Source organism: Musca vetustissima, unplaced genomic scaffold (genome assembly GCF_032173495.1).
Source record: "Musca vetustissima isolate MV318-11 ecotype Yass unplaced genomic scaffold, APGP_CSIRO_Mvet_v1 utg81901, whole genome shotgun sequence".
NCBI lineage: Eukaryota > Metazoa > Arthropoda > Insecta > Diptera > Muscidae > Musca > Musca vetustissima.
In genome coordinates, this window is record NW_026877147.1 from 45046 (window position 1) to 66123 (window position 21078).

Genomic DNA, 21078 nt, shown 5'->3' on the forward strand with positions numbered 1-21078 from the left:
AGGTCTTCTTTATAGAAGGTAAGAAGTTATTTTTTCCTTCATAGAAGAGCTGAAGGTATTTGTCTTCCGTTGAAGGCCAGAAGGTCTTCTGTTCTTATGACTGTTCCCATCCCTGTTATACCGATTGAACATCGATCGTCACAATTTGGCAATTGTCTGTGAGTGTGTGTGGTGTGAACACAATTTGCAAAGTTTTAAATCATGTTTTGACAAGATTTAAACAAATTTTTATTTCAATGTCATTTGATGTATGGGCTGCCGTGCCGGTGAGATCAAGATAAACACACTGCAACTTCTGGACATCCTTGACATTTGTCTATCTAGCTGAAGAAGACGAATTTGCCGAAGACAAAAATACATCTTTTACGGTAGCAATTTTTGTGAAGTGAAATCATCTTTAAAGAAAAAAATCCCAAAACAAATTTCCTTCTTTCAACCCTCCTCCAAATTTGTCGATAATGTTTTTTTATTTTCGTTTCAAGAAGCCTCAGTGATCTGATAACATGTCTGGCATATTTAATTAGCTTCTGGTATTTAGTCAAATTATTTTTTTTAGGAATATAACAAAGAAACAGATTTGGAAGCTATGAAACTTCCATGGCGACTAATAAATTGTCATAAATCTTCTTAAAGAGTTCCACAAATATCGCCCCGAACAACCATTTGCAGGTTGTTCGCAAATGTTTTATTAAAAATATCAATGGATATTGACATGAATAATAATTACAAGTTTTTTTTGTTGTTGAGGGATGATCGAATTATTGTGAGCGGAATTAGTATTCAGATCACCATGTTAATGGGCTTAATAAAAATTTACTTAAACATGGCTTATATGTTGGCAATTATTATGTATTTGGATCATTTAGCGCCCCTCAAATGAATTCCAGAGAAATAATTCGAAGTTTGTAATCGATAATACAAAAACAAAATGAATCATGGAGCCAATGATCCTCTTTATAGAAGACTTCATAGAAGAACCTGAGCTCATATCAGAGATGATCCGAAGCTTTTCTTTTTTCACTGAAAAGCTGAGGGTTTTCTTTTTCCATAGAAGAACTGGAGCTCATATTCTTTCATAGAAGAGTTGTAGATTTCTTTATAGAAGGCCAGAAAGTCTTCTTCATAGAAGGCTGAAAATCTTCTTCATAGAAGGCCGCAAGGTCTTCTTCATAGAAGGCCAGAAGGTCTTCTTCATAGAAAGCCAGAAGGTCACCTTCATAGAAGGCCAAAAGGTCTTCTTCGTAGAAGGCCAAAAGGTCTTCTTCGTAGAAGGCCAAAAGGTCTTCTTCATAGAAGGCCTGAAGGACTTTTTCATAGAAGGCCAGAACATCTTCTTCATAGAAGGCCAGAAGGTCATCTTCATAGAAGGCAAGCAGGTCTTCTTCATAGAAGGTCAGAATTACTTCTTCACAGAGGGCCAGAAGGTCTTCTTCATAGAAAGCCAGAACATCTTCTTCATAGAATGCCAGAAGCTCTTCTTCATAGGAAGCCAGAAGGTCTTCTTCATAGAAGGCCAGAAAGTCTTCTTCACAAATAATAAAATCCACATAATTTATAAAAAAAGTATTTTATTTAAAAAAAGACTATAAAAATCCCCTTCTTATTTCAACCATTCACGAACCAATTCCAATAGTCTTTCCTTGGAGGCACGCATTTCAGGACTATCAGCACTGCTGATCGAACCAAAATCAGCACAATGTGATGCTCTGGGAATGACAGAAGCACCTTGTTCCAAACCATGGCCCATAGCACTCCATGGATCCAAGGCACCATGTGTCATATAGACATTTTCAACTTCGGGATTCATACCGCCAAAATCTTCATTGGTCTGATCGGCCAATTTGTGGATTTGTTCATTCGTATATTTGTCGCCAAAGATATCGGCACACAAAGTGGTGTACAGGGTGACGGGGAATTTAGTGCCAAAGGGTTGATTGCGTGACCCAGAAGTTTGATACCAGCCATATTCATTGCAAGTTTGGAAATACCATGGACGGGCTAAAAAATGTTGAGGAATTTTTAAATACATTTTCGAGTAGAAGTAACATTTTTTTACTTACAAGCTCCCTTGGTATAAGTGCTGTCCTTATAATAGGCAACGGTATCCTTGTAGCTAACATCAACACAGCCCTCGGAGATACCCACAGAAACTAGGAAGAAGTTGGCAATGGCAGTTAAATCATCTTCAAAGGACATAATGTAGTCACATCTGTAGGGGACATCTCCTTCACTGCAAAACCCAAACAAATCAAATATTCCGATTATCTTCCCATTCGGAATTCATGTTTGTTTAATTAAACTTACGATTGATATTGCACAAATCCAGAGAATATATTCGAAATGGATCCAAATAATGACCACAAATCCAAATCATTATTATGATCGAAATTATCACACAGTTTCAGCATGGCCTTAACTTCGGCGGAACGTTTATTGGCAATCATCTCTTCCAATTGAGCAATACCGTTCTGAACACGGTTATAACATTGTTCGGAACCCAGTTCTTTCAAAGCTTGTCCCACAACTTCTTTGTATTCGACAAAATCGACTTTAGCCAAGATGGGTGCGGATGATGCCCAGCCACCAGCAACCAATTCAGGATAGAGTTTCTTAAACCACACAACCATTGTGGCGGAATATGAACCACCAGCTATGATAACTTTCGAATTGGCTAACTCGGGAACAGTTTCATGTTTATAACGAATGAAGTGGGCCAAATCGGCTAAGGCTTGTTTCACGTGCAAATACTGCAAATTTTCTACCAAAAGGTCTCTATAAAGGAGAGGAAGAAGAGAACACACACACATTATCTGAAAAGTTATCTATTATCTCATCCCGAAAATTTCCAATATTTACTTGGTTGGTTTGCTCTGGCCATAGTAACGATGTTCGGTATAGAACAACATACCATTGTGTTCCTTGGCTATATCGGCCAACATACCCGATGAAATGCTACCTGGTGAAATTGCCCATTCACCACCAAGGTAGATGATCATGGGACCACCAGCTTTGAAATATTCAGCGTTAGACATGTAGCGCTGAAATCAATCAGAGATAAAACGTTTTCAAAATTATCTTCTCAAAAATCCGCAATTTTGATTTACCATTTCCCAGGTGCCATCATTCGTCTCATCGAAATGATCCAATTTTTGCGTAATCCATTCCGTTTCTACAGCTCTGCTTTCAATGTGAGAGTCTTCGGGAGGTCCTCGATGTAAATTTTCAAAACTACGGACAAATGCTGGAACATCCTTGGCTGTGGCAAAAGCCACAGTCACAGCCAATAGACCCACTACCGTCAGCGTCAATTTCATGATTGCGAATGATTGGATCGAAGTGGCCCAAAGCGAGGGTAGCTGTGCGAAAAATTGTGTTCTTCTGATAATCTTGAAATCGATAAGATTTTTTTACGTTAGATTTTTGAAATTTATTGAATGACCAATTGGCTTTGCGCCGGGCGGGAAATTGCTTATCAAAAATTATATTTTGTATTGGGTTTTTCATGTTATTATGATTCGACTGATTAGCACAAAATTTATTATCGTTGATAGCCAGCGAGCGGACATGGTGTAGAGTTCGGTACGTTGAAATTCTTCCTCATATACGGTCAGAAAGTCTTTTTCATGGCAAGAAGTTATTCTTCATAGAAGGTCAGAATGACTTCTTCATAGAAACCAGAAAGTCTTCTTCATAGAAGGGCAGAAGGTCCTCTTCATAGAAGGCCTTCTTAATTGAAGACCAGAAGGCCATCTTCAAAGAAGGCCAGAAGATATTTTTCATAGAAAGCCAGAAGGTGCTCCTCATTGAAAGCCAGAAGTTCTTCCTCATATAAGGCCAGAAAGTCTTCTTCATAGAAGGCCAGAAAGTCTTTTTCATTGAAGGTCAGAAGGTATTCTTCATAGAAGGCCAGAAGGTCTTCTACATAGAAGACCTGAAGATCTTCGTCATTGAAAGCAGATCTTCGTCATAGAAAGCCAGAAGTTCTTCCTCATATAAGGCCAGAAAGTTTTCTTCATAGAAGGCCATAAGTTATTATTCATAGGAGGCCAGAAAGTCTTCTTCATAGAAGGCAGAAGGTCTCCATACAATGAAGATCTTCATCTTCATAGAAGGCCAGAAAGTCTTCTTCATAGAAGGCCACATATATTCGATCCTCTTCACAGGCCAGAAGGAATTATTCATAGTAACTCAAAAGATTTCCATATAATACTATTAGGCTTCCAAGAAAAGTCTTTCAAGTCTTTCAAGAAACCAGAGTGTCTTCTTTGTAGAAAAACTGAAATTCTACTCCTGATAAAATAGCAGATTCTGTTTTTCGGAGATGTCGAAAAGTAGCGAATAATAATGGTCCACATTAATTATAAATATTGCATTTTATTTTATTTAATTTCCGAAGTTCTCCCCGGTAGCTTATTTCAACCATTCACGAACCAATTCCAACAGCTTTTCCTTAGAGGCACGCATTTCAGGACTATCAGCACTGCTAATCGAACCGAAATCAGCACAGTGTGATGCTCTGGGAATTACAGAAGCTCCTTGTTCCAAACCATGGCCCATAGGACTCCATGGATCTAAGGCCCCGTGAGTCATATAGACATTTTCAACTTCGGGATTCATACCGCCAAAATCTGCATTGGTCTGATCGGCCAATTTATTGATTTGTTCATTCGAATATTTCCTGCCGAAGACATCGGTACACAAAGTGGTATAAAAGGTGACGGGGAATTTGGTGCCAAAGGGTTGATTACGCGAACCCGAAGTTTGATACCAGCCATATTCATTGCAGGTTTGGAAATACCATGGGCGGGCTGAAGAAAAAATGGTAAATAATTATTTTTTGATACCTTAGGGGTTTGGAGATTTTTTTCTTCTTACATGCTCCATAGACATAAGTGCTGTCCTTATAATAGTTAACGGTACTCTTGTAGCTGACATCAACACAGCCGCTGGGGAAACCCATACCAAACAGGAAGAAGTTGGTAATGGCAGTCAAATCATCTTTAAAGGACATAATGTAGTCACATATGTAGGGGATATCTCCTTCACTGCAAAAATGAACAAGAATAAATATTCCGATTATCATCCCAATTACCATTCATGGCTGATATTGATACTTTCACTTACGATTGATATTGCACATAACCGGCGAATATATTCGAAATGGAACCGAACAATGACCACACATCCAAATCATTATTGTGATTGAAATTATTACATAGCTTCAGCATGGCCTTAACTTCGGCGGCACGTTTATTGTCAATCATCTCTTCCAATTCTGCAATACCGTTCTGGACACGATTGTAGCATTTTTCGGAGCCTAATTCTCTCAAAGCTTGACCTACAACTTCTTTGTATTCGACAAAATCGACCTTAGCCAAGATGGGTGCCGATGATGCCCAACCACCAGCAACCAATTCAGGATAAAGTTTTTTAAACCACACAACCATTGTGGCTGAATAGGAGGCACCAGCTATGATCACTTTGGAGTTGGCCAGCTCGGGAACAGTTTCATGTTTATAACGAATGAAATGGGCCAAATCGGCTAAGGCTTGTTTCACATGCAAATATTCCAAATTTTCTACCAAAAGGTTTCTGGAATTGGAAGGAGTGTGGGGAGGAGGAAAATAGTTGCGCGGTCATTTATAAATTAGTATAGGGTATTCATTTTTTGGCAGATAATTTTATAAGGCAGATAATTTTATTTCGCAGATAAGTTATCTACGTATGTCCTACAAATAAAAAAAAATTATCTTACTTGATTATATGATGTAGATAAAGGTAAATTGTCCAGTTTGCCACTATCTGCATCATTTGTCCCCCTTTTTTAGATATTTTATAACTTTAGCATGTTTTTTAGATAATGTAGATAACATAGATAACGTTATCAATATTGTTGGAATTATATTTATAAATTTTTGAAGTATTCGGTGTATACATTTTTTATGCTATCTACATTATCTATATAACGGGGACAATATATCGGCATAATCTATATAACGTGGATATTGTATCTATGTTATCCATATAACGTAGATAACGTATCGATGTTATTTTGGATATCATAGATAACATATCAACGATATTTGGATAATGTGGAAAAGATAACATATCTATGTTATGTAGGTATGGTAGATAACTTATCCAGGTTATTTGGATAACGTAGATAAGGTATAACAACTTATCCACGTTACGTAGATAACTTATCCACGTTAGGTAGATAACTTATCCACGATAGATAACTTATCCAGGTTATTTGGATAACGTAGATTGGGTATAACAACTTATCCACGTTATGTAGATAACTTATCCACGTTAGGTAGATAACTTATCCACGTTAAGTAGATAACTTATCCCCGTTATGAAGATAACTTATTCACGTTATATAGAAGATGACGATAATCTATGCACATTATCTTGATAATGCAGATATATTCTATACACAATATTCATATAACGTAGCTATATAATCTTTTTTGCTAAAATAACATAGATAACTTATCCGTGTTATATTTGCTTCACATCTAAATTATCTAAGCAGATAACTTATCTTTTTACCAAAAAAGTTATATCATCTTTGAATCCGCATACTTACTTGGTCGGCTTGCTTTGGCCATAGTAACGATGTTCGGTGTAGAACAGCATACCATTGTGTTCTTTGGCTATATCGGCTAGGATACCATATGAAATGCTACCAGCTGAAATTTCCCATTCACCACCAATGTAGATGATCATGGGACCACCCGGTTTGAAATAATCAGCGTTGGTCATATAGCGCTAAAATTAAGCAGTCAAAGAAATTTTCAAAAATTCTCATGTCCAAAATAGATCTACACTTTTTATTTACCATTTGCCAGGTACGAGTATCCTTCTCATCGAAATGATCCAATTTTTGGGTAATCCAATCCGTTTTTACAGCTCTGCTTACCATGTGCGATTGTAGCGGAGGAGCTCGATATAAATTTTCGAAACTACGCACAAATGCTGGAACATCCTTCACGTCCTCAAGGGCTGTGGCAAAAGCCACGGTCACAGCTAATAGACCCACTACCGTTAGCTTCAATTTCATGATTGCGAATAATAGGTTCGAATGATGGCTTTGGGTTAATATCTGTGCAAAAACTTTCGGTTTTTTGCAATCTTGACATCTCTAAAGATTGATATTGGAATTCTAGAATGCGATTTTTTTTCAGGGTTTGATTTGAGTGATTAGAATAAAATTTATTAGCGTTGATAACCAACGGTCATGGCTTGGACTTTTGGAATAAATTTAGATTTACTGTGTTTTTCTTTTTTTAAATAAAAATAAATCTATTTTTAGAAAATTGTTTTTCGGGTCAGATGGTCTAGAAGGCCATTTGGTCATTTATAAGAACATTTCGTCTTCTATATACAATCGAATGTTCTAAAATGACGTCGGGTCATCTTCAAGAATCTACACCATCTATAAAAACATCGACCTCCTAAGAGCCCCTTCAGTTTTCTATAAGACCCACTGGTATTCTTTAAAATGCTTTGGTCTTTGGTCTTCCATAGAATCCTGTAATCTTCTACAAGAACCTTTGGTATTCTATAAGACCCTTTATAAAACTCTTTGGTATTTTATAAGACCCTTTATAAAACTCTTTGGTATTCTATAAGACCCTTTGCTTTCCATAAGACACCTTGGTATCCACAATAGGTCTTGGTATTCTCTTAGACTAGATTTTCTTCTACAAGACCCTCTGGTCTTTTATAACATCCGTTGGTATTATAGAAGACCAACGAAAAAAATCCCTTGGTCTTCTAATGCAGCATTTGAACTTCTAGAAGAGCCTTCAGTCTCCTATAGGACCCTTTGGTATTTTATAAGACCCTTTGGTCTTCTATAAGTCCCCTTGGTCTTTTGGAAGACCATTCGGTCTTCTATTGCACCCTTTGGGGCTTCCATAAGACCATATGGTGTCTTATAAGAGCCCTTGGTCTTCCATAAGGCAATTTGGCCTTCTAATATACCCTTTGGACTTCTAAAAGACCCCTTGGACTGCTTAAATATCCTTTGGTCTTCTAAAAGACCCTTTGGTTTTCTAAAATACCCTTTGGTCTTCTAAAAGACCCTTTGGTCTTCTAAAAGACCCTTTGGTCTTCTAAAAGACCCTTTGGTCTTCTAAAAGACCCTATGGTCTTCTCAAAGGCCCTTAGATCTTCTAAAAGACCCCCTGGTCTTCTAAAATATGCTTTGGTCTTCTAAAAGACCCTATGGTCTTCTCAAAGGCCCTTAGATCTTCTAAAAGACCCTCTGGTCTTTCTAAAAGACCCTCTGGTCTTCTAAAAGACTCTTTGGTCTTCTAAAAGACCCGTTGGTCTTCTAAAAGACCCTTTGGTCTTCTAAAAGACCCTTTGGTCTTCTAAAAGACCCTTTGGTCTTCTAAAAGACCCTTTGGTCTTCTAAAAGACCCTTTGGTCTTCTAAAAGACCCTTTGGTCTTCTAAAAGACCCTCTGGTTTTCTAAAAGACCCTCTGGTCTTCTAAAAGACCCTCTGGTCTTCTAAAAGACCCTCTGGTCTTCCAAAGCCTTGAAAAAATATTCTTTAAAAAATCCACGCCTTAGTGGATAGCCTTGAAAAAATATTCTTTTAAAAAATCCCCGCCTTAGCGGATAGCCTTGAAAAAATATTCTTTAAAAAATCCCCGCCTTAGTGGATAGCCTTGAAAAAATATTCTTTAAAAAATACCCGCCTTAGTGGATAGCCTTGAAAAAATATCCTTTAAAAAATCCACGCCTTAGTGGATAGCCTTGAAAAAATATTCTTTAAAAAATCCACGCCTTAGTGGATAGCCTTGAAAAAATATTCTTTAAAAAATCCACGCCTTAGTGGATAGCCTTGAAAAAATATTCTTTAAAAAATCCACGCCTTAGTGGATAGCCTTGAAAAAATATTCTTTAAAAAATCCACGCCTCAGTGGATAGCCTTGAAAAAATATTATTTAAAAAATCCACGCCTTAGTGGATAGCCTTGAAAAAATATTCTTTAAAAAATCCACGCCTTAGTGGATAGCCACGCCTTTGTGTAGCCTTGAAAAAATATTCTTTAAAAAATCCACGCCTTTGTGTAGCCTTGAAAAAATATTCCTTAAAAAATCCACGCCTTTGTGTAGCCTTGAAAAAATATTCTTTAAAAAATCCACGCCTTGGTGGATAGCCTTGAAAAAATATTCTTTAAAAAATCCACGCCTTGGTGGATAGCCTTGAAAAAATATTCTTTAAAAAATCCACGCCTTGGTGGATAGCCTTGAAAAAATATTCTTTAAAAAATCCACGCCTTGGTGGATAGCCTTGAAAAAATATTCTTTAAAAAATCCACGCCTTGGTGGATAGCCTTGAAAAAATATTCTTTAAAAAATCCACGCCTTGGTGGATAGCCTTGAAAAAATATTCTTTTAAAAATCCAAGCCTTTGTGTAGCCTTGAAAAAATATTCTTTAAAAAATCCACGCCTTGGTGGATAGCCTTGAAAAAATATTCTTTAAAAAATCCACGCCTTTGTGTAGCCTTGAAAAAATATTCCTTAAAAAATCCACGCCTTTGTGTAGCCTTGAAAAAATATTCGTTTAAAAAATCCACGCCTTTGTGTAGCCTTGAAAAAATATTCGTTTAAAAAATCCACGCCTTAGTGGATAGCCTTGAAAAAATATTCTTTAAAAAATCCACGCCTTTGTGTAGCCTTGAAAAAATATTCTTTAAAAAATCCACGCCTTTGTGTAGCCTTGAAAAAATATTCTTTAAAAAATCCACGCCTTTGTGTAGCCTTGAAAAAATATTCTTTAAAAAATCCACGCCTTTGTGTAGCCTTGAAAAAATATTCGTTTAAAAAATCCACGCCTTTGTGTAGCCTTGAAAAAATATTCGTTTAAAAAATCTACGCCTTGGTGGATAGCCTTGAAAAAATATTCTTTAAAAAATCCATGCCTTTTTGTAGCCTTGAAAAAATATTCTTTAAAAAATCCATGCCTTTTTGTAGCCTTGAAAAAATATTCTTTAAAAAATCCACGCCTTTGTGTAGCCTTGAAAAAATATTCTTTAAAAAATCCACGCCTTTGTGTAGCCTTGAAAAAATATTCTTTAAAAAATCCACGCCTTTGTGTAGCCTTGAAAAAATATTCTTTAAAAAATCCACGCCTTTGTGTAGCCTTGAAAAAATATTCTTTAAAAAATCCACGCCTCTTATGTAGCCTTGAAAAAATATTCTTTAAAAAATCCACGCCTCTTATGTAGCCTTGAAAAAATATTCTTTAAAAAATCCACGCCTTTGTGTAGCCTTGAAAAAATATTCTTTAAAAAATCCACGCCTTTGTGTAGCCTTGAAAAAATATTCTTTAAAAAAATCCATGCCTTAGTGTAGCCTTGAAAAAATATTTTTTAAAAAATCCACGGCTTTGTGTAGCCTTGAAAAAATATTCTTTAAAAAATCCACGCCTTGAAAAAATATTCTTTAAAAAATCCACGCCTTGAAAAAATATTCTTTAAAAAATCCACGCCTTGGTGGCTAGCCTTGAAAAAATATTCTTTAAAAAATCCACGCCTTGGTGGATAGCCTTGAAAAAATATTCTTTAAAAAATCCACGCCTTGGTGGATAGCCTTGAAAAAATATTCTTTAAAAAATCCACGCCTTGGTGGATAGCCTTGAAAAAATATTCTTTAAAAAATCCACGCCTTAGTGGATAGCCTTGAAAAAATATTCTTTAAAAAATCCACGCCTTAGTGGATAGCCTTGAAAAAATATTCTTTAAAAAATCCACGCCTTAGTGGATAGCCTTGAAAAAATATTCTTTAAAAAATCCACGCCTTTGTGTAGCCTTGAAAAAATATTCGTTTAAAAAATCCACGCCTTTGAAAAAAATATTCGTTTAAAAAATCCACGCCTTTGTGTAGCCTTGAAAAAATATTCGTTTAAAAAATCCACGCCTTTGTGTAGCCTTGAAAAAATATTCGTTTAAAAAATCCACGCCTTTGTGTAGCCTTGAAAAAATATTCGTTTAAAAAATCCACGCCTTTGTGTAGCCTTGAAAAAATATTCTTTAAAAAATCTACGCCTTGGTGGATAGCCTTGAAAAAATATTCTTCATAAAATCCACGCCTTGCTGGACCTTGAAAAAATATTTTATTAAAAAATCTACGTTTTGCCGGACCTTGATTTTTTTAAATCCAGTCATCGTTTATACTTGTTATATAGCACATATCTAAGATTCCGAACATTAGATAAGTTGCTATGAATTAGTTACTTGCAATTACAACAATTTCAATATGTTTGTTCGTGGCCCTGTTCAAAGCAAGTCCACATAATCTTATCACCACATTAAACCCCATAACAAACAAAATTACAATAACTCATATTTCATTCGGTCATAAGGCAGTCATCCAGCTAGCTAGGTAATCATTGGGCTTATTTATTGACTACAATTAATTAATAAATACTGTTATTTATTAGCGGATATCGATATCATTTATTTGTTTATTCGTCGGACAGCCATTCTCTAACCAATTGAGCAATTTTCTCCTTGGAGGCACGCAATTCGGGGGTATCATTATCACTAATCGAACCCAAATCTTTGCAATGGGCATGATCTGAAAACAAGAGAGAGAGAGAGAGAATAATATATTTTAATAACAATACTCTCTTCCTGATTTTGGTTCTATTGGGCCTTACATGGAATAGTGGTAGCTAAATTTTCATCTTGAATACCCATAGCTCTCCATGGGTCCACCTGACCATGGGTCATATAAACATTCTCTACAGGTGTCAGACCACCAAAGAATTCATTGGTACCATCAATTTGTTGTTGTATGTACTCATTCGTGAACTCTGGGCCATAGGCATCGGCACACATTGTTGTGAAATAGACCAAAGGATATTTGCTGCCAAATGGTTGATTGGCCGAGGTAGAGGTTTGATACCAACCATATTCATTACAGGTTTGATAGATCCATTGGCGCACTGAGGTAATTTTTGAAAATATATTAAATTTGGCTTTAAAATTTCTGTATTTTTAAATTGAACAGAACTTACTTATGTTACCACTATAGGCTGAATCTTTTAGCACGGCAACATAGGTTTTATAAGTCAAATCATTACAACCATTGCTACCGAAATTCTTGACAATATAATTGGCCACACCAAGTAGATCGGTTTCCTCAGCCATAATTGTATTGCAGGCATTTTGAATGCTGCTGCCACTAAAAAAATGGAAAATATATTTTGTTATTCGGAATATCCTTAATCCTTTTTTTAGACTTACTAATGGTTATGCGTCTGAACCAAATTGGCAAAAATTTCAGAAATTTCATAGAACAGTGTCCACACATCCAAATCGCTGTCCTCATTAAAGTTATTACACAAACGCAGCATAGCCTTAACTTCGGCTCCGCGTTTATTGGCAATCATCGATTCCAATTCAGCGATACCATGCTGAATGCGATCGTAACAGGTTTGACCACTTACCAGCAAAATTGATTCACCCATAACTTCTTTGTATTCTGTAAATGGAAGGAAACATCGACTCATTAGTTATTTTGGGATATCAAGGTAGTATCTGGGAGGTAATTCTTCAATTATTTATTATATTGTATGATTGTTTAATCGATTTAAATAACGTATATATTATATCGACTTTATTTGTATAATGTAGATAATTTATCTACGTTTCTGGTTAGCGTAGATAACTTATCAACATTTTTGATAACATAGGCAACTTTTCCAGGTTTGTGAATAGCGTTGATAACTTATCTACGTTTTTTGGATAACGTAGATACATTTTCCGAATGATTTGAATAATATAGATAATAGATTTGCCTAATTTGGATAACGTAGATAATTTATCCATGCGGTTTTTACATTTTAGATAAATATTCTACGTTATATGTATATCGTAGATACTTTATCCGTTACATTTAGATAACTCAGATACTGTGTCAATGTTATTCCGATAACCTACATACTTTATCCCCATCATATGGATAACTTAGATACTTTTTTAATGTTATACAGATAACTGAGATACGTATATGTGGCTTAGATACGTATTTGTGGCTTTTAGATACAATATCCATAAGATGTACATAACTCAGATACTTAATCTATGATATTTAGATAATGTAGATACATTATCCGCATCACAAAGCTCAGATACTTCATATATGTTATCCGGATAACTTCGATACGTATCTGTGGCATACTTCAGATAATTTATCTTTATTACTTAGATAACGTAAATACCGTATCTATGTAATTTTAGTAATATAAATAATGTATCCATTCTTTTAAGATAATGTAGATACATTATTCATGTCATTAATGTAACGTAGATAAATTATCATTGTCATTTAGATAAAGCGGATCTTTTAATATACTTTATCTACAATATTTGGATAACGTAGATAATTTATCTACACTATTTGGATAACGTAGATATTTTATCTACATTATTTGGATAACGTAGATACTTTATCTATATAATTTGGGTAACGTAGATACTTTATCTACATTATTTGGATAACGTAGATACTTTATCTACGTTATTTGGTTAACATAGATAATTTATCTACGTTATTTGGATAACGTAGATACTTTATCTACGTTATTTGGATAACGTAGATAACGCAGATAAATTATCTACTTTATTTGGATAAGGTAGATACTTTGTCTACATTATTTCGATAAATAATTTATCTGCATTATTTGTATACCGTAGATACTTTATCTACATTATTTGGATAACGTTAATACTTTATCTAAAGAATTCAGATATGGTAAATAAATTATCTACTTTATTCGGATAACATTAATAATTTTTTTCGCTGTGTTAATATAAAGTATATATCTATATCCTTTAGATGACGTAGATAATTTTTCCAGTATTTCTCTAAGTTTGTAGATAATGGATATATTTTAAACAAAATTATTTAAGAAATCCCTGCTTCTATGGGCCTTGAAAAATATTCTTTAGAAATCCACGACTGGGCCTGATCGATCTACCTATTTTATATACTCTTTTTCCCTCAATATTATACGATAAATTATCTTTATCTTTTTTTGTCTAATATCTTTAAAATGTATCTCACTTACCATAAAAATTGGCCTTTGCGAAGAGAGGAGCACTAGAAGCCCAACAACCAGCAGCCAATTCAGGATACAATTTACGGAACCATGTTACCATGGTGGCGGAATAGGAACCTCCAGTTAAAATGGCCTTGGAATTTTGCATGCCAGGAATAGTTTCCTTCATGGTGCGGATGAAATGGGCCAGATCAGCCAAGGCTTGGCGGACATGCAGATATTTCATGTTTTCATTTGTCATGGCCCTGAAAAACAAAAACATTTTAAATTACTTCGTTTACGAATCCCTTCACATCCCCCAAAAATTACTTACTCCACTGGTTTACTTTGACCATAGAAACGATGTTCGGTATAGAACAAATAACCCTTATGTTCACGGGCCATATCGTAAACATGACCACTGCTAATGGAACCAGCCGAAATGGCCCATTCACCACCAACATAGATGAACAGGGGGCCACCTTCTTCATAGAACTCATCATTTTCCATGTAACGCTAAAAGATATCAAAATCGTAAGACTTTTCTTCTCCCGATATATCATCTCCTCTCACCCTCTACTTACCATTTTCCATGTCCTGGTTTCCTTATCATCGAAATGATCCAATTTTTGGTCAATATATTTGGTTACAACATTGGCACGAGCAGTTGCCTCTGGTCCCGGATCCTTGTGTTTTTGGTTGAAAATATTTATAAAAGCCTGCGGATTATTTTCTTCGGCTAAGACCAAGGTGGCTATAGCTACCACGGCTAGGAAAATTAAAGTTATTTTGGCCATATTTTCTTGGAGAGAGTCACCAAAAGACTAACGGCTTTACGGTTTGGCGATTGCCGTCAATGGCAATATAATTTAGGTTGTTATTTTTTTTTTCATAAATCTTATCTTCACACTGTTAATACCCGATAGGCTGATACCCTGCTGATAGGTAATCTATAGCTTTAAATGCTAGCAATCAATTGATTAAACGTCCAAACAATTCGTTTTGATTGGTGTCGTATTCTTTTTGGGAACACTGTTGCAATCAGCGGTAATTATGGGCGAAATATTCCTTTCCTATGGGTAGATAATTTATGCAACGAGATAGCTTCCGCACACCTTCTACTCGCGCTGGTTTAGATAAGGCTAAATGTGTGAACTGTCATAGAAGAGCTGGAGGTGTTCTTCATAGAAGAAATGGAGGCCTTCTTTATAGATGAGCCGGAGGTGTTCTTTATAGAAGTACTGGAGGTCTTCTTCATAGAAGAACTGGAGGTTTTCTTCATAGAAGAACTGGAGGTTTTCTTCATAGAAGAACTGGAGGTCTTCTCCTTATTCATAGAATATCTGAAGGTCTTCTTCATAGAAGATCTTAAGGTCCTCTTCGTCATAGAAGAGCTGAAGGTCTTCTTCTTCATAGAAGAGCTGAAGGTCTTCTTCTTCATCGAAGAGCTGAGAGTCTTCTTCTTCATAGAAGGGCAGAAGGTCTTTTTCTTCATAGAAGAACCAAAGGTCTTCTTCTTCATAGAAGAGCTGAAGGTCTTCTTCTTCATAGAAGAGCTGAAGGTCTTCTTCTTCTTCATAGAAGAGCTGAAGGTCTTCTTCATAGTCTTATTCTTATTCTTCATAGAAGAGCTGAAGGTCTTCTTCTTCATAGAAGAGCTGAAGGTATTCTTCTTCATAGAAGAGCTGAAGGTCTTCTTCTTCATAGAAGAGCTGAAGGTCTTCTTCATAGAAGAGCTGAAGGTCTTCTTCTTCTTCATCATAGAAGAGCTGAAGGTCTTCTTCTTCATAGAAGAGCTGAAGGTCTTCTTCTTCATAGAAGAGCTGAAGGTCTTCTTCTTCATAGAAGAGCTGAAGGTCTTCTTCTTCATAGAAGAGCTGAAGGTCTTTTTCTTCATAGAAGAGCTGAAGGTATTCTTCTTCATAGAAGAGCTGAAGGTCTTCTTCTTCTTCATAGAAGAGCTGAAGGTCTTCTTCTTCTTCATAGAAGAGCTGAAGGTCTTCTTCTTCTTCATAGAAGAGCTGAAGGTCTTCTTCTTCTTCATAGAAGAGCTGAAGGTCTTCTTCTTCTTCATAGAAGAGCTGAAGGTCTTCTTCTTCTTCATAGAAGAGCTGAAGGTCTTCTTCTTCATAGAAGAGCTGAAGGTCTTCTTCTTCATAGAAGAGCTGAAGGTCTTCTTCTTCATAGAAGAGCTGAAGGTCTTCTTCTTCATAGAAGAGCTGAAGGTCTTCTTCTTCATAGAAGAGCTGAAGGTCTTCTTCTTCTTCATAGAAGAGCTGAAGGTCTTCTTCTTCTTCATAGAAGAGCTGAAGGTCTTCTTCATAGAAGAGCTGAAGGTCTTCTTCTTCTTCATAGAAGAGCTGAAAGTCCTCTTCTTCATAGAAGAGCTGTAGGTCCTCTTCTTCATAGAAGAGCTGTAGGTCATCTTCTTCATAGAAGAGCTATAGGTCCTCTTCTTCATAGAAGAGCTGTAGGTTCCCTTTTTCATAGAAGAACTGTATGTCCTCTTCTTCATGGAAGAGCTGAAGGTCATCTTCTTTATAGAAGAGATCCTCTTCATAGATGATCTTGTGGTCTTATTCGCCGTAGAAGAGCTGAAGGTCATCTTCTTCATAGAAGAGCTGAAGGTGCTCTTCTTCATAGAAGAACTGAAGGTCTTCTTCATAGAAGGTCTGAAAGCATTCTTCATAGAAGAGCTGGTGGGCTTCTTTATAGAAGAGCTGCAGGTCTTCTCTTTTTTCATAGAAACAGCAAGAATCATGAAGAGTCGGAGGACTTCTGCTCAATAGAAGATCTGAAGGTGTTCTTCATAGAAACGCTGAAGGTCTTCTTTTTCATTGAACAGCAGAAGGTTTTATTTTTCTTCTATGGAAGATATGAAGGCATTCTTCATCAATAGAAGAGCTGAGGGTTGCTTTTTTCATCGAAGAAACCGAACGTTTTCTTAATTAAAAGAGCTGAAGGCCTTCGTTTTCATAGAAGATTCTATGGGCCTTTTTTCATAGAAAATTCTAAAGGCCTTCTTCTTCGTTATAGAAGAGCGTTTTCACAATAAAACAAATTTTCTAATTTACAGGAAATCAGGACATTGAGATCTATTCTCCAATTTTCAAACAAAACAACTTCGAAAATATTTCAGATTCTTTTATTTTTTTATCCATATCCACATACAAATATTATTCCATTCATTTAAGCCATTCCCTTACAAGTTCAGCCAGTTTTTCCTTCGATGCTCTCAATTCCGGTGTATCCTTGTCACTTATCGAACCAAAGTCCTTGCAATGGGCACGCACTGAAAACGAAATTCAAATGTTTGGTTTATATAAATTAAATCTCTAGTTGAATGACTTCTTCTACTTACATGGTATAATTGTTGCCTTGCCCTCCTCCTGCACGCCCATAGCTCTCCATGGATCCAATTGGCCATGAGTCATATAGACATTTTCCACCTGAGGATTCAAAGCTCCAAAGAATTCATTGGTCGCCTTAATTTGACTCTCAATATATTCTTCAGTGAACTTTTCGCCAAATTGATCGTAACACAACTGGGAATATAATTTTACCGGGAAGAGGGTGCCGAATGGTTGATTTTTGGAACCGGATGTCTGATACCAACCATACTCGTTGCAGGTTTGATAGAACCATTGGCGATCTGTGGATGGCAACACATTTATTAGAATATGAATAATTGAATTTGGTCGGAATATTTTTCACCACTTACACATTCCCTTATCGAAGGAGGTATAATTGTAACTATCCACCATATCCTTGTAGGTAATTTCAGTACAATTTTTACTCTTGAAATAGGGTTTAAGGAAGTTCAGTAGACCACCTAAATTATCATCACCTTCCATTATTTTATTGCATGTTTTCTGAATGGTATTATTGCTGGAAATAGAAGTGGGGATTTTTATGGGTTTATGGAAAATACGAGGAGGACGAGAGATGTCCTTACTTATGATTTTGTACAATTCCGGCAAATATATCCGATATTTGTGAAAACAAAGTCCAAACATCCATTTTATTATTCTCATCGAAGTTATCACAGATATTCAAAAGGCTTTTCATCTCAGCCGTGCGATTATTCGATAACATTGATTCGAGTTCCATAATACCTTTTTGTATACGCTCATAACAATTTTCACCACCCATCAGGCGGATAGATTCACCGGTAACCTCTTTGTATTCTGTAAAGAAATATAACAATAAAAGATTAGCTATAGGGAAGAAAAGGGCTTAATAGAAATCAGAATGTCTTCTTCAATGAAGGGTATGGAGGTCTTCATCTTCATAGAAGAGCCTGGAAGTCTATTTTTTATAGGTAAGAGGGGAGGTCTTCTTATTCATAGACGAGACTTGAGGACCTCCTCTCCATAGAAGAGTCTGGAGGTCTTCTTCATAAAATAGTCTGGAGCCTGGAGGTCATATTCTTCATAGAAGAGCCTGGAGGTCTTCTTCTTCATAGTAGAGCCTTAGTAGAGCCTGGAGGTCTTCATCTTCATAGTAGAGTCTGGAGGTATTCTTCTTCATAGGCGAGACTGGGGTTCTTGTTCTTAGAAGACCCTGGATGTCTTCTTCTTCATAGAAAAGCCTCTTCTTCTTCTTAGAAAAACCTTCATAGTAGAGCCTGGAGGACTTCTTAATAGAAGAGTCTGATGTCTCTTTATAAAAGTACATGAGGTCCTCTTCATAGAAGAGCCTGGTGGTCTTCTTCTTCATAGATGAACATCGAGGCCTTGATCTTCATAGTAGAGCCTGGAGGTATTTTTCATAGTAGAGCCTGGTGGTTTTCTTCTTTATAATAGAGCCTGGAGGCCTTCTTCTTCATAGAATAACATGGAGACCTTCATCTTCATAGAAGAGACTGGATGTCCTCTTCTTCTTAGAAGAGGCTGGAGGTTTCTTCATAGAAGTGCATAGTAGAGCCTGGAGGTTTTCTTCTTCATAGTAGAGCCTGCAGGCATCATTCATAGAAGAACATGGAGACCTTCATCTTCGTAGAATAACCTAGAGGTCCTCTTCTTCTTAGAAGAGCCTTGAGGTCTTCTTAATAGAAGAGCCTGGAGGTATCTTCATAGAAGTGCATGAGGTCTTCTTCATAGATGAGCATGGAGGTCTTCTTCTTCACAGAAAGGCCTGGATGTCTTCTGCTTCATAGAAAAGCCTGGATGTCTTACTCTTAGTAGTAGAACCTGGAGGTCGTCTTCTTCGTAGAATAGCCTGGAGGTTTTCTTCTTCATAGAAGAGCCTGGAGATCTTCTTGATAGAAAGGTATCCTTCATAAAAGAGATGAAGGTATCCTTCAGAGAAGATCTGAAATTATTTTTCATAGAAAAGCAGAATGTATCCTTCATAGAAGAGCTGAATGTCTTTTTCTTCTCCAAAGAAGAGCTAAAGGTCTTCTTTTTCTTCGCCATAGAAGATTTAAAGAGCCATAGAAGAGCTGAAGGGTTTCTTTTGCTATAGAAGAACAGAATGTGTTTTTATGCCATAGAAGAAGATATTCTTCCATGGGACAGCTCAATCTGTTTCCATAGAGGAGCTCCAGGTCAAGGGTTGGTGGTCTTCGTCGTGGAAGAAAATTGTCATTTGTGAAACTTACCCACAAAATCTCTCTTTGCCAGCAGGGGAGCACTGGAAGCCCAACAACCATTAGCCAAATCAGGATACAATTTCTTAAACCATGTTACCATGGTGGCCGAGTAGGAACCACCACTCAAAAACACTTTCGATTCTGACATGCCGGGAATGGTGACTTTCATGATGCGTATAAAGTGGGCCAAATCAGCCAAGGCTTGGCGAACATGCAAATACTTCATGTTATCGGGAGATAAGTCGCTACAAAACGGAAAACATCAACAATTTAATATTTCAAAAATCTCACATCTGATCTGAAACACGCACCTCACAGGTTTACTTTGACCATAATAACGATGTTCCGTATAAAACAAATATCCTTTATGTTCCTTAGCCATATCATAATGATGGCCACTGGTAATGGCCCCAGGAGAAATTGCCCACTCACCACCCACATAAATGAACATGGGACCACCTTTTTCATAGAATTCATCATTGGCCAAGTAGCGCTGGGAGAAACAAATTCGATATTATTTTTTATATTTAGAAGAAGGTATAAAAGCTCCTCCTTACCATTTGCCATGTCCTGGTTTCATTTTCATCGAAATGATCCAATTTTTGTTCTATCCATTTTGTGGGTACCCAAACACGACTTGAGGTTTGTGGGCCGGGATCGTCATGTAACTCATTGAAGGTCCTAGAGAATAAATTCGAACTTGTTACTCCTTGAAGAAATACGAAGAAGGATAGTAGCCCCGTAAATATAATCTTCCTCATTTTTGTGGGATTTGAGTTATGTTCGCCAATAGCTAGTCCACTGAAGTAAATCTTACCTCTGCTAGACTTTTATATGATTGGTATTTGTTTCAATTTGAAAACTAACGTAACTATTAAATCTTTATCTTTTTCAACAATTGTACTGGGCGCCCTATTGTTTGGGATCTATGGGGGTCTGTGATAAAAATTGCCGATTCAATTCTAGTGTTTTATTTTCCGGATATTTCATTCCCAGGGTTTTTTGTCACTGGCATTCAAACTTTCTTTCTATGGTCCCCACTGGTAACTACGTCTATTGTCTTATCAAGTGCCCCCATACCGTTATTTGACCTAAACCTCCAAAAGCTTGAAACAAACATACGCCGAAGTAATTAAAGGCCTGTTATCATTGCAGTGGCAATATGCCACTTACCTACTTTCCGGTAAATGCTACTTCGGTGCACTTAAAAACGGAATCGATAATGCTTTGTTTTCTGAAAATGCCGATTGTCGTGGAATTTGTAGGTTAGTTGGTCGAGCTTCCGAACAGCTAAAAAATTAAAAAAAATGTTCAAAAATAGCTACAATCCCTTTCGCATATCTTCTACAAATAGTATACCCACCACATATCTATTGAGAGACCAAGGAGTGGATTGTGTTAAAAATAGTATTCGGC

At 36.5% G+C, this 21078-nt stretch overlaps 4 protein-coding genes across 4 annotated transcripts in view; 1 reads left to right on the top strand and 3 right to left on the bottom strand.

Moving 5' to 3' along the window:
• The window catches only part of LOC133321723 (chromatin-remodeling ATPase INO80), a 62732-nt gene that overhangs the window by 20534 nt on the left and 21120 nt on the right, over positions 1–21078 (top strand). The window lies entirely within an intron of this gene.
• Positions 1601–3314, bottom strand: LOC133321719 (putative serine protease K12H4.7). Its single transcript, XM_061530801.1, has 5 exons — positions 3105–3314; positions 2857–3038; positions 2305–2772; positions 2061–2230; positions 1601–1998 (listed from the first exon to the last, which is right to left on the bottom strand). The coding sequence occupies exons 1-5, from the start codon at positions 3312–3314 to the stop codon at positions 1601–1603; spliced, it is 1428 nt and encodes a 475-aa protein (XP_061386785.1).
• Positions 4411–7066, bottom strand: LOC133321721 (putative serine protease K12H4.7). The gene is made up of 5 exons (XM_061530802.1): positions 6845–7066; positions 6593–6774; positions 5125–5592; positions 4876–5045; positions 4411–4808 (listed from the first exon to the last, which is right to left on the bottom strand). Exons 1-5 carry the CDS (start codon positions 7064–7066, stop codon positions 4411–4413), a joined length of 1440 nt encoding a protein of 479 aa, XP_061386786.1.
• Positions 11490–14866, bottom strand: LOC133321722 (putative serine protease K12H4.7). The gene is made up of 7 exons (XM_061530803.1): positions 14654–14866; positions 14404–14585; positions 14100–14335; positions 12274–12511; positions 12045–12205; positions 11685–11972; positions 11490–11602 (listed from the first exon to the last, which is right to left on the bottom strand). Exons 1-7 carry the CDS (start codon positions 14864–14866, stop codon positions 11490–11492), a joined length of 1431 nt encoding a protein of 476 aa, XP_061386787.1.

Excerpts from the sequence above, each read along its gene's own strand:
- LOC133321719 (XM_061530801.1), bottom strand. The coding sequence starts at position 3,314 with ATGAAATTGACGCTGACGGTAGTGGGTCTATTGGCTGTGACTGTGGCT. Across the intron at positions 2,231-2,304 it reads GGATTTGTGCAATATCAATC|TGAAGGAGATGTCCCCTACA; the intron begins GTAAGTTTAATT and ends TGGGTTTTGCAG. Across the intron at positions 1,999-2,060 it reads CACTTATACCAAGGGAGCTT|CCCGTCCATGGTATTTCCAA; the intron begins GTAAGTAAAAAA and ends AACATTTTTTAG.
- LOC133321721 (XM_061530802.1), bottom strand. The coding sequence starts at position 7,066 with ATGAAATTGAAGCTAACGGTAGTGGGTCTATTAGCTGTGACCGTGGCT. Across the intron at positions 5,593-6,592 it reads GGCCAAAGCAAGCCGACCAA|AAACCTTTTGGTAGAAAATT; the intron begins GTAAGTATGCGG and ends TTCCAATTCCAG. Across the intron at positions 4,809-4,875 it reads CACTTATGTCTATGGAGCAT|CCCGCCCATGGTATTTCCAA; the intron begins GTAAGAAGAAAA and ends TTTTTTCTTCAG.
- LOC133321722 (XM_061530803.1), bottom strand. The coding sequence starts at position 14,866 with ATGGCCAAAATAACTTTAATTTTCCTAGCCGTGGTAGCTATAGCCACC. Across the intron at positions 14,336-14,403 it reads GGTCAAAGTAAACCAGTGGA|GGCCATGACAAATGAAAACA; the intron begins GTAAGTAATTTT and ends TTTGTTTTTCAG. Across the intron at positions 11,603-11,684 it reads TTTAGCTACCACTATTCCAT|ATCATGCCCATTGCAAAGAT; the intron begins GTAAGGCCCAAT and ends TCTTGTTTTCAG.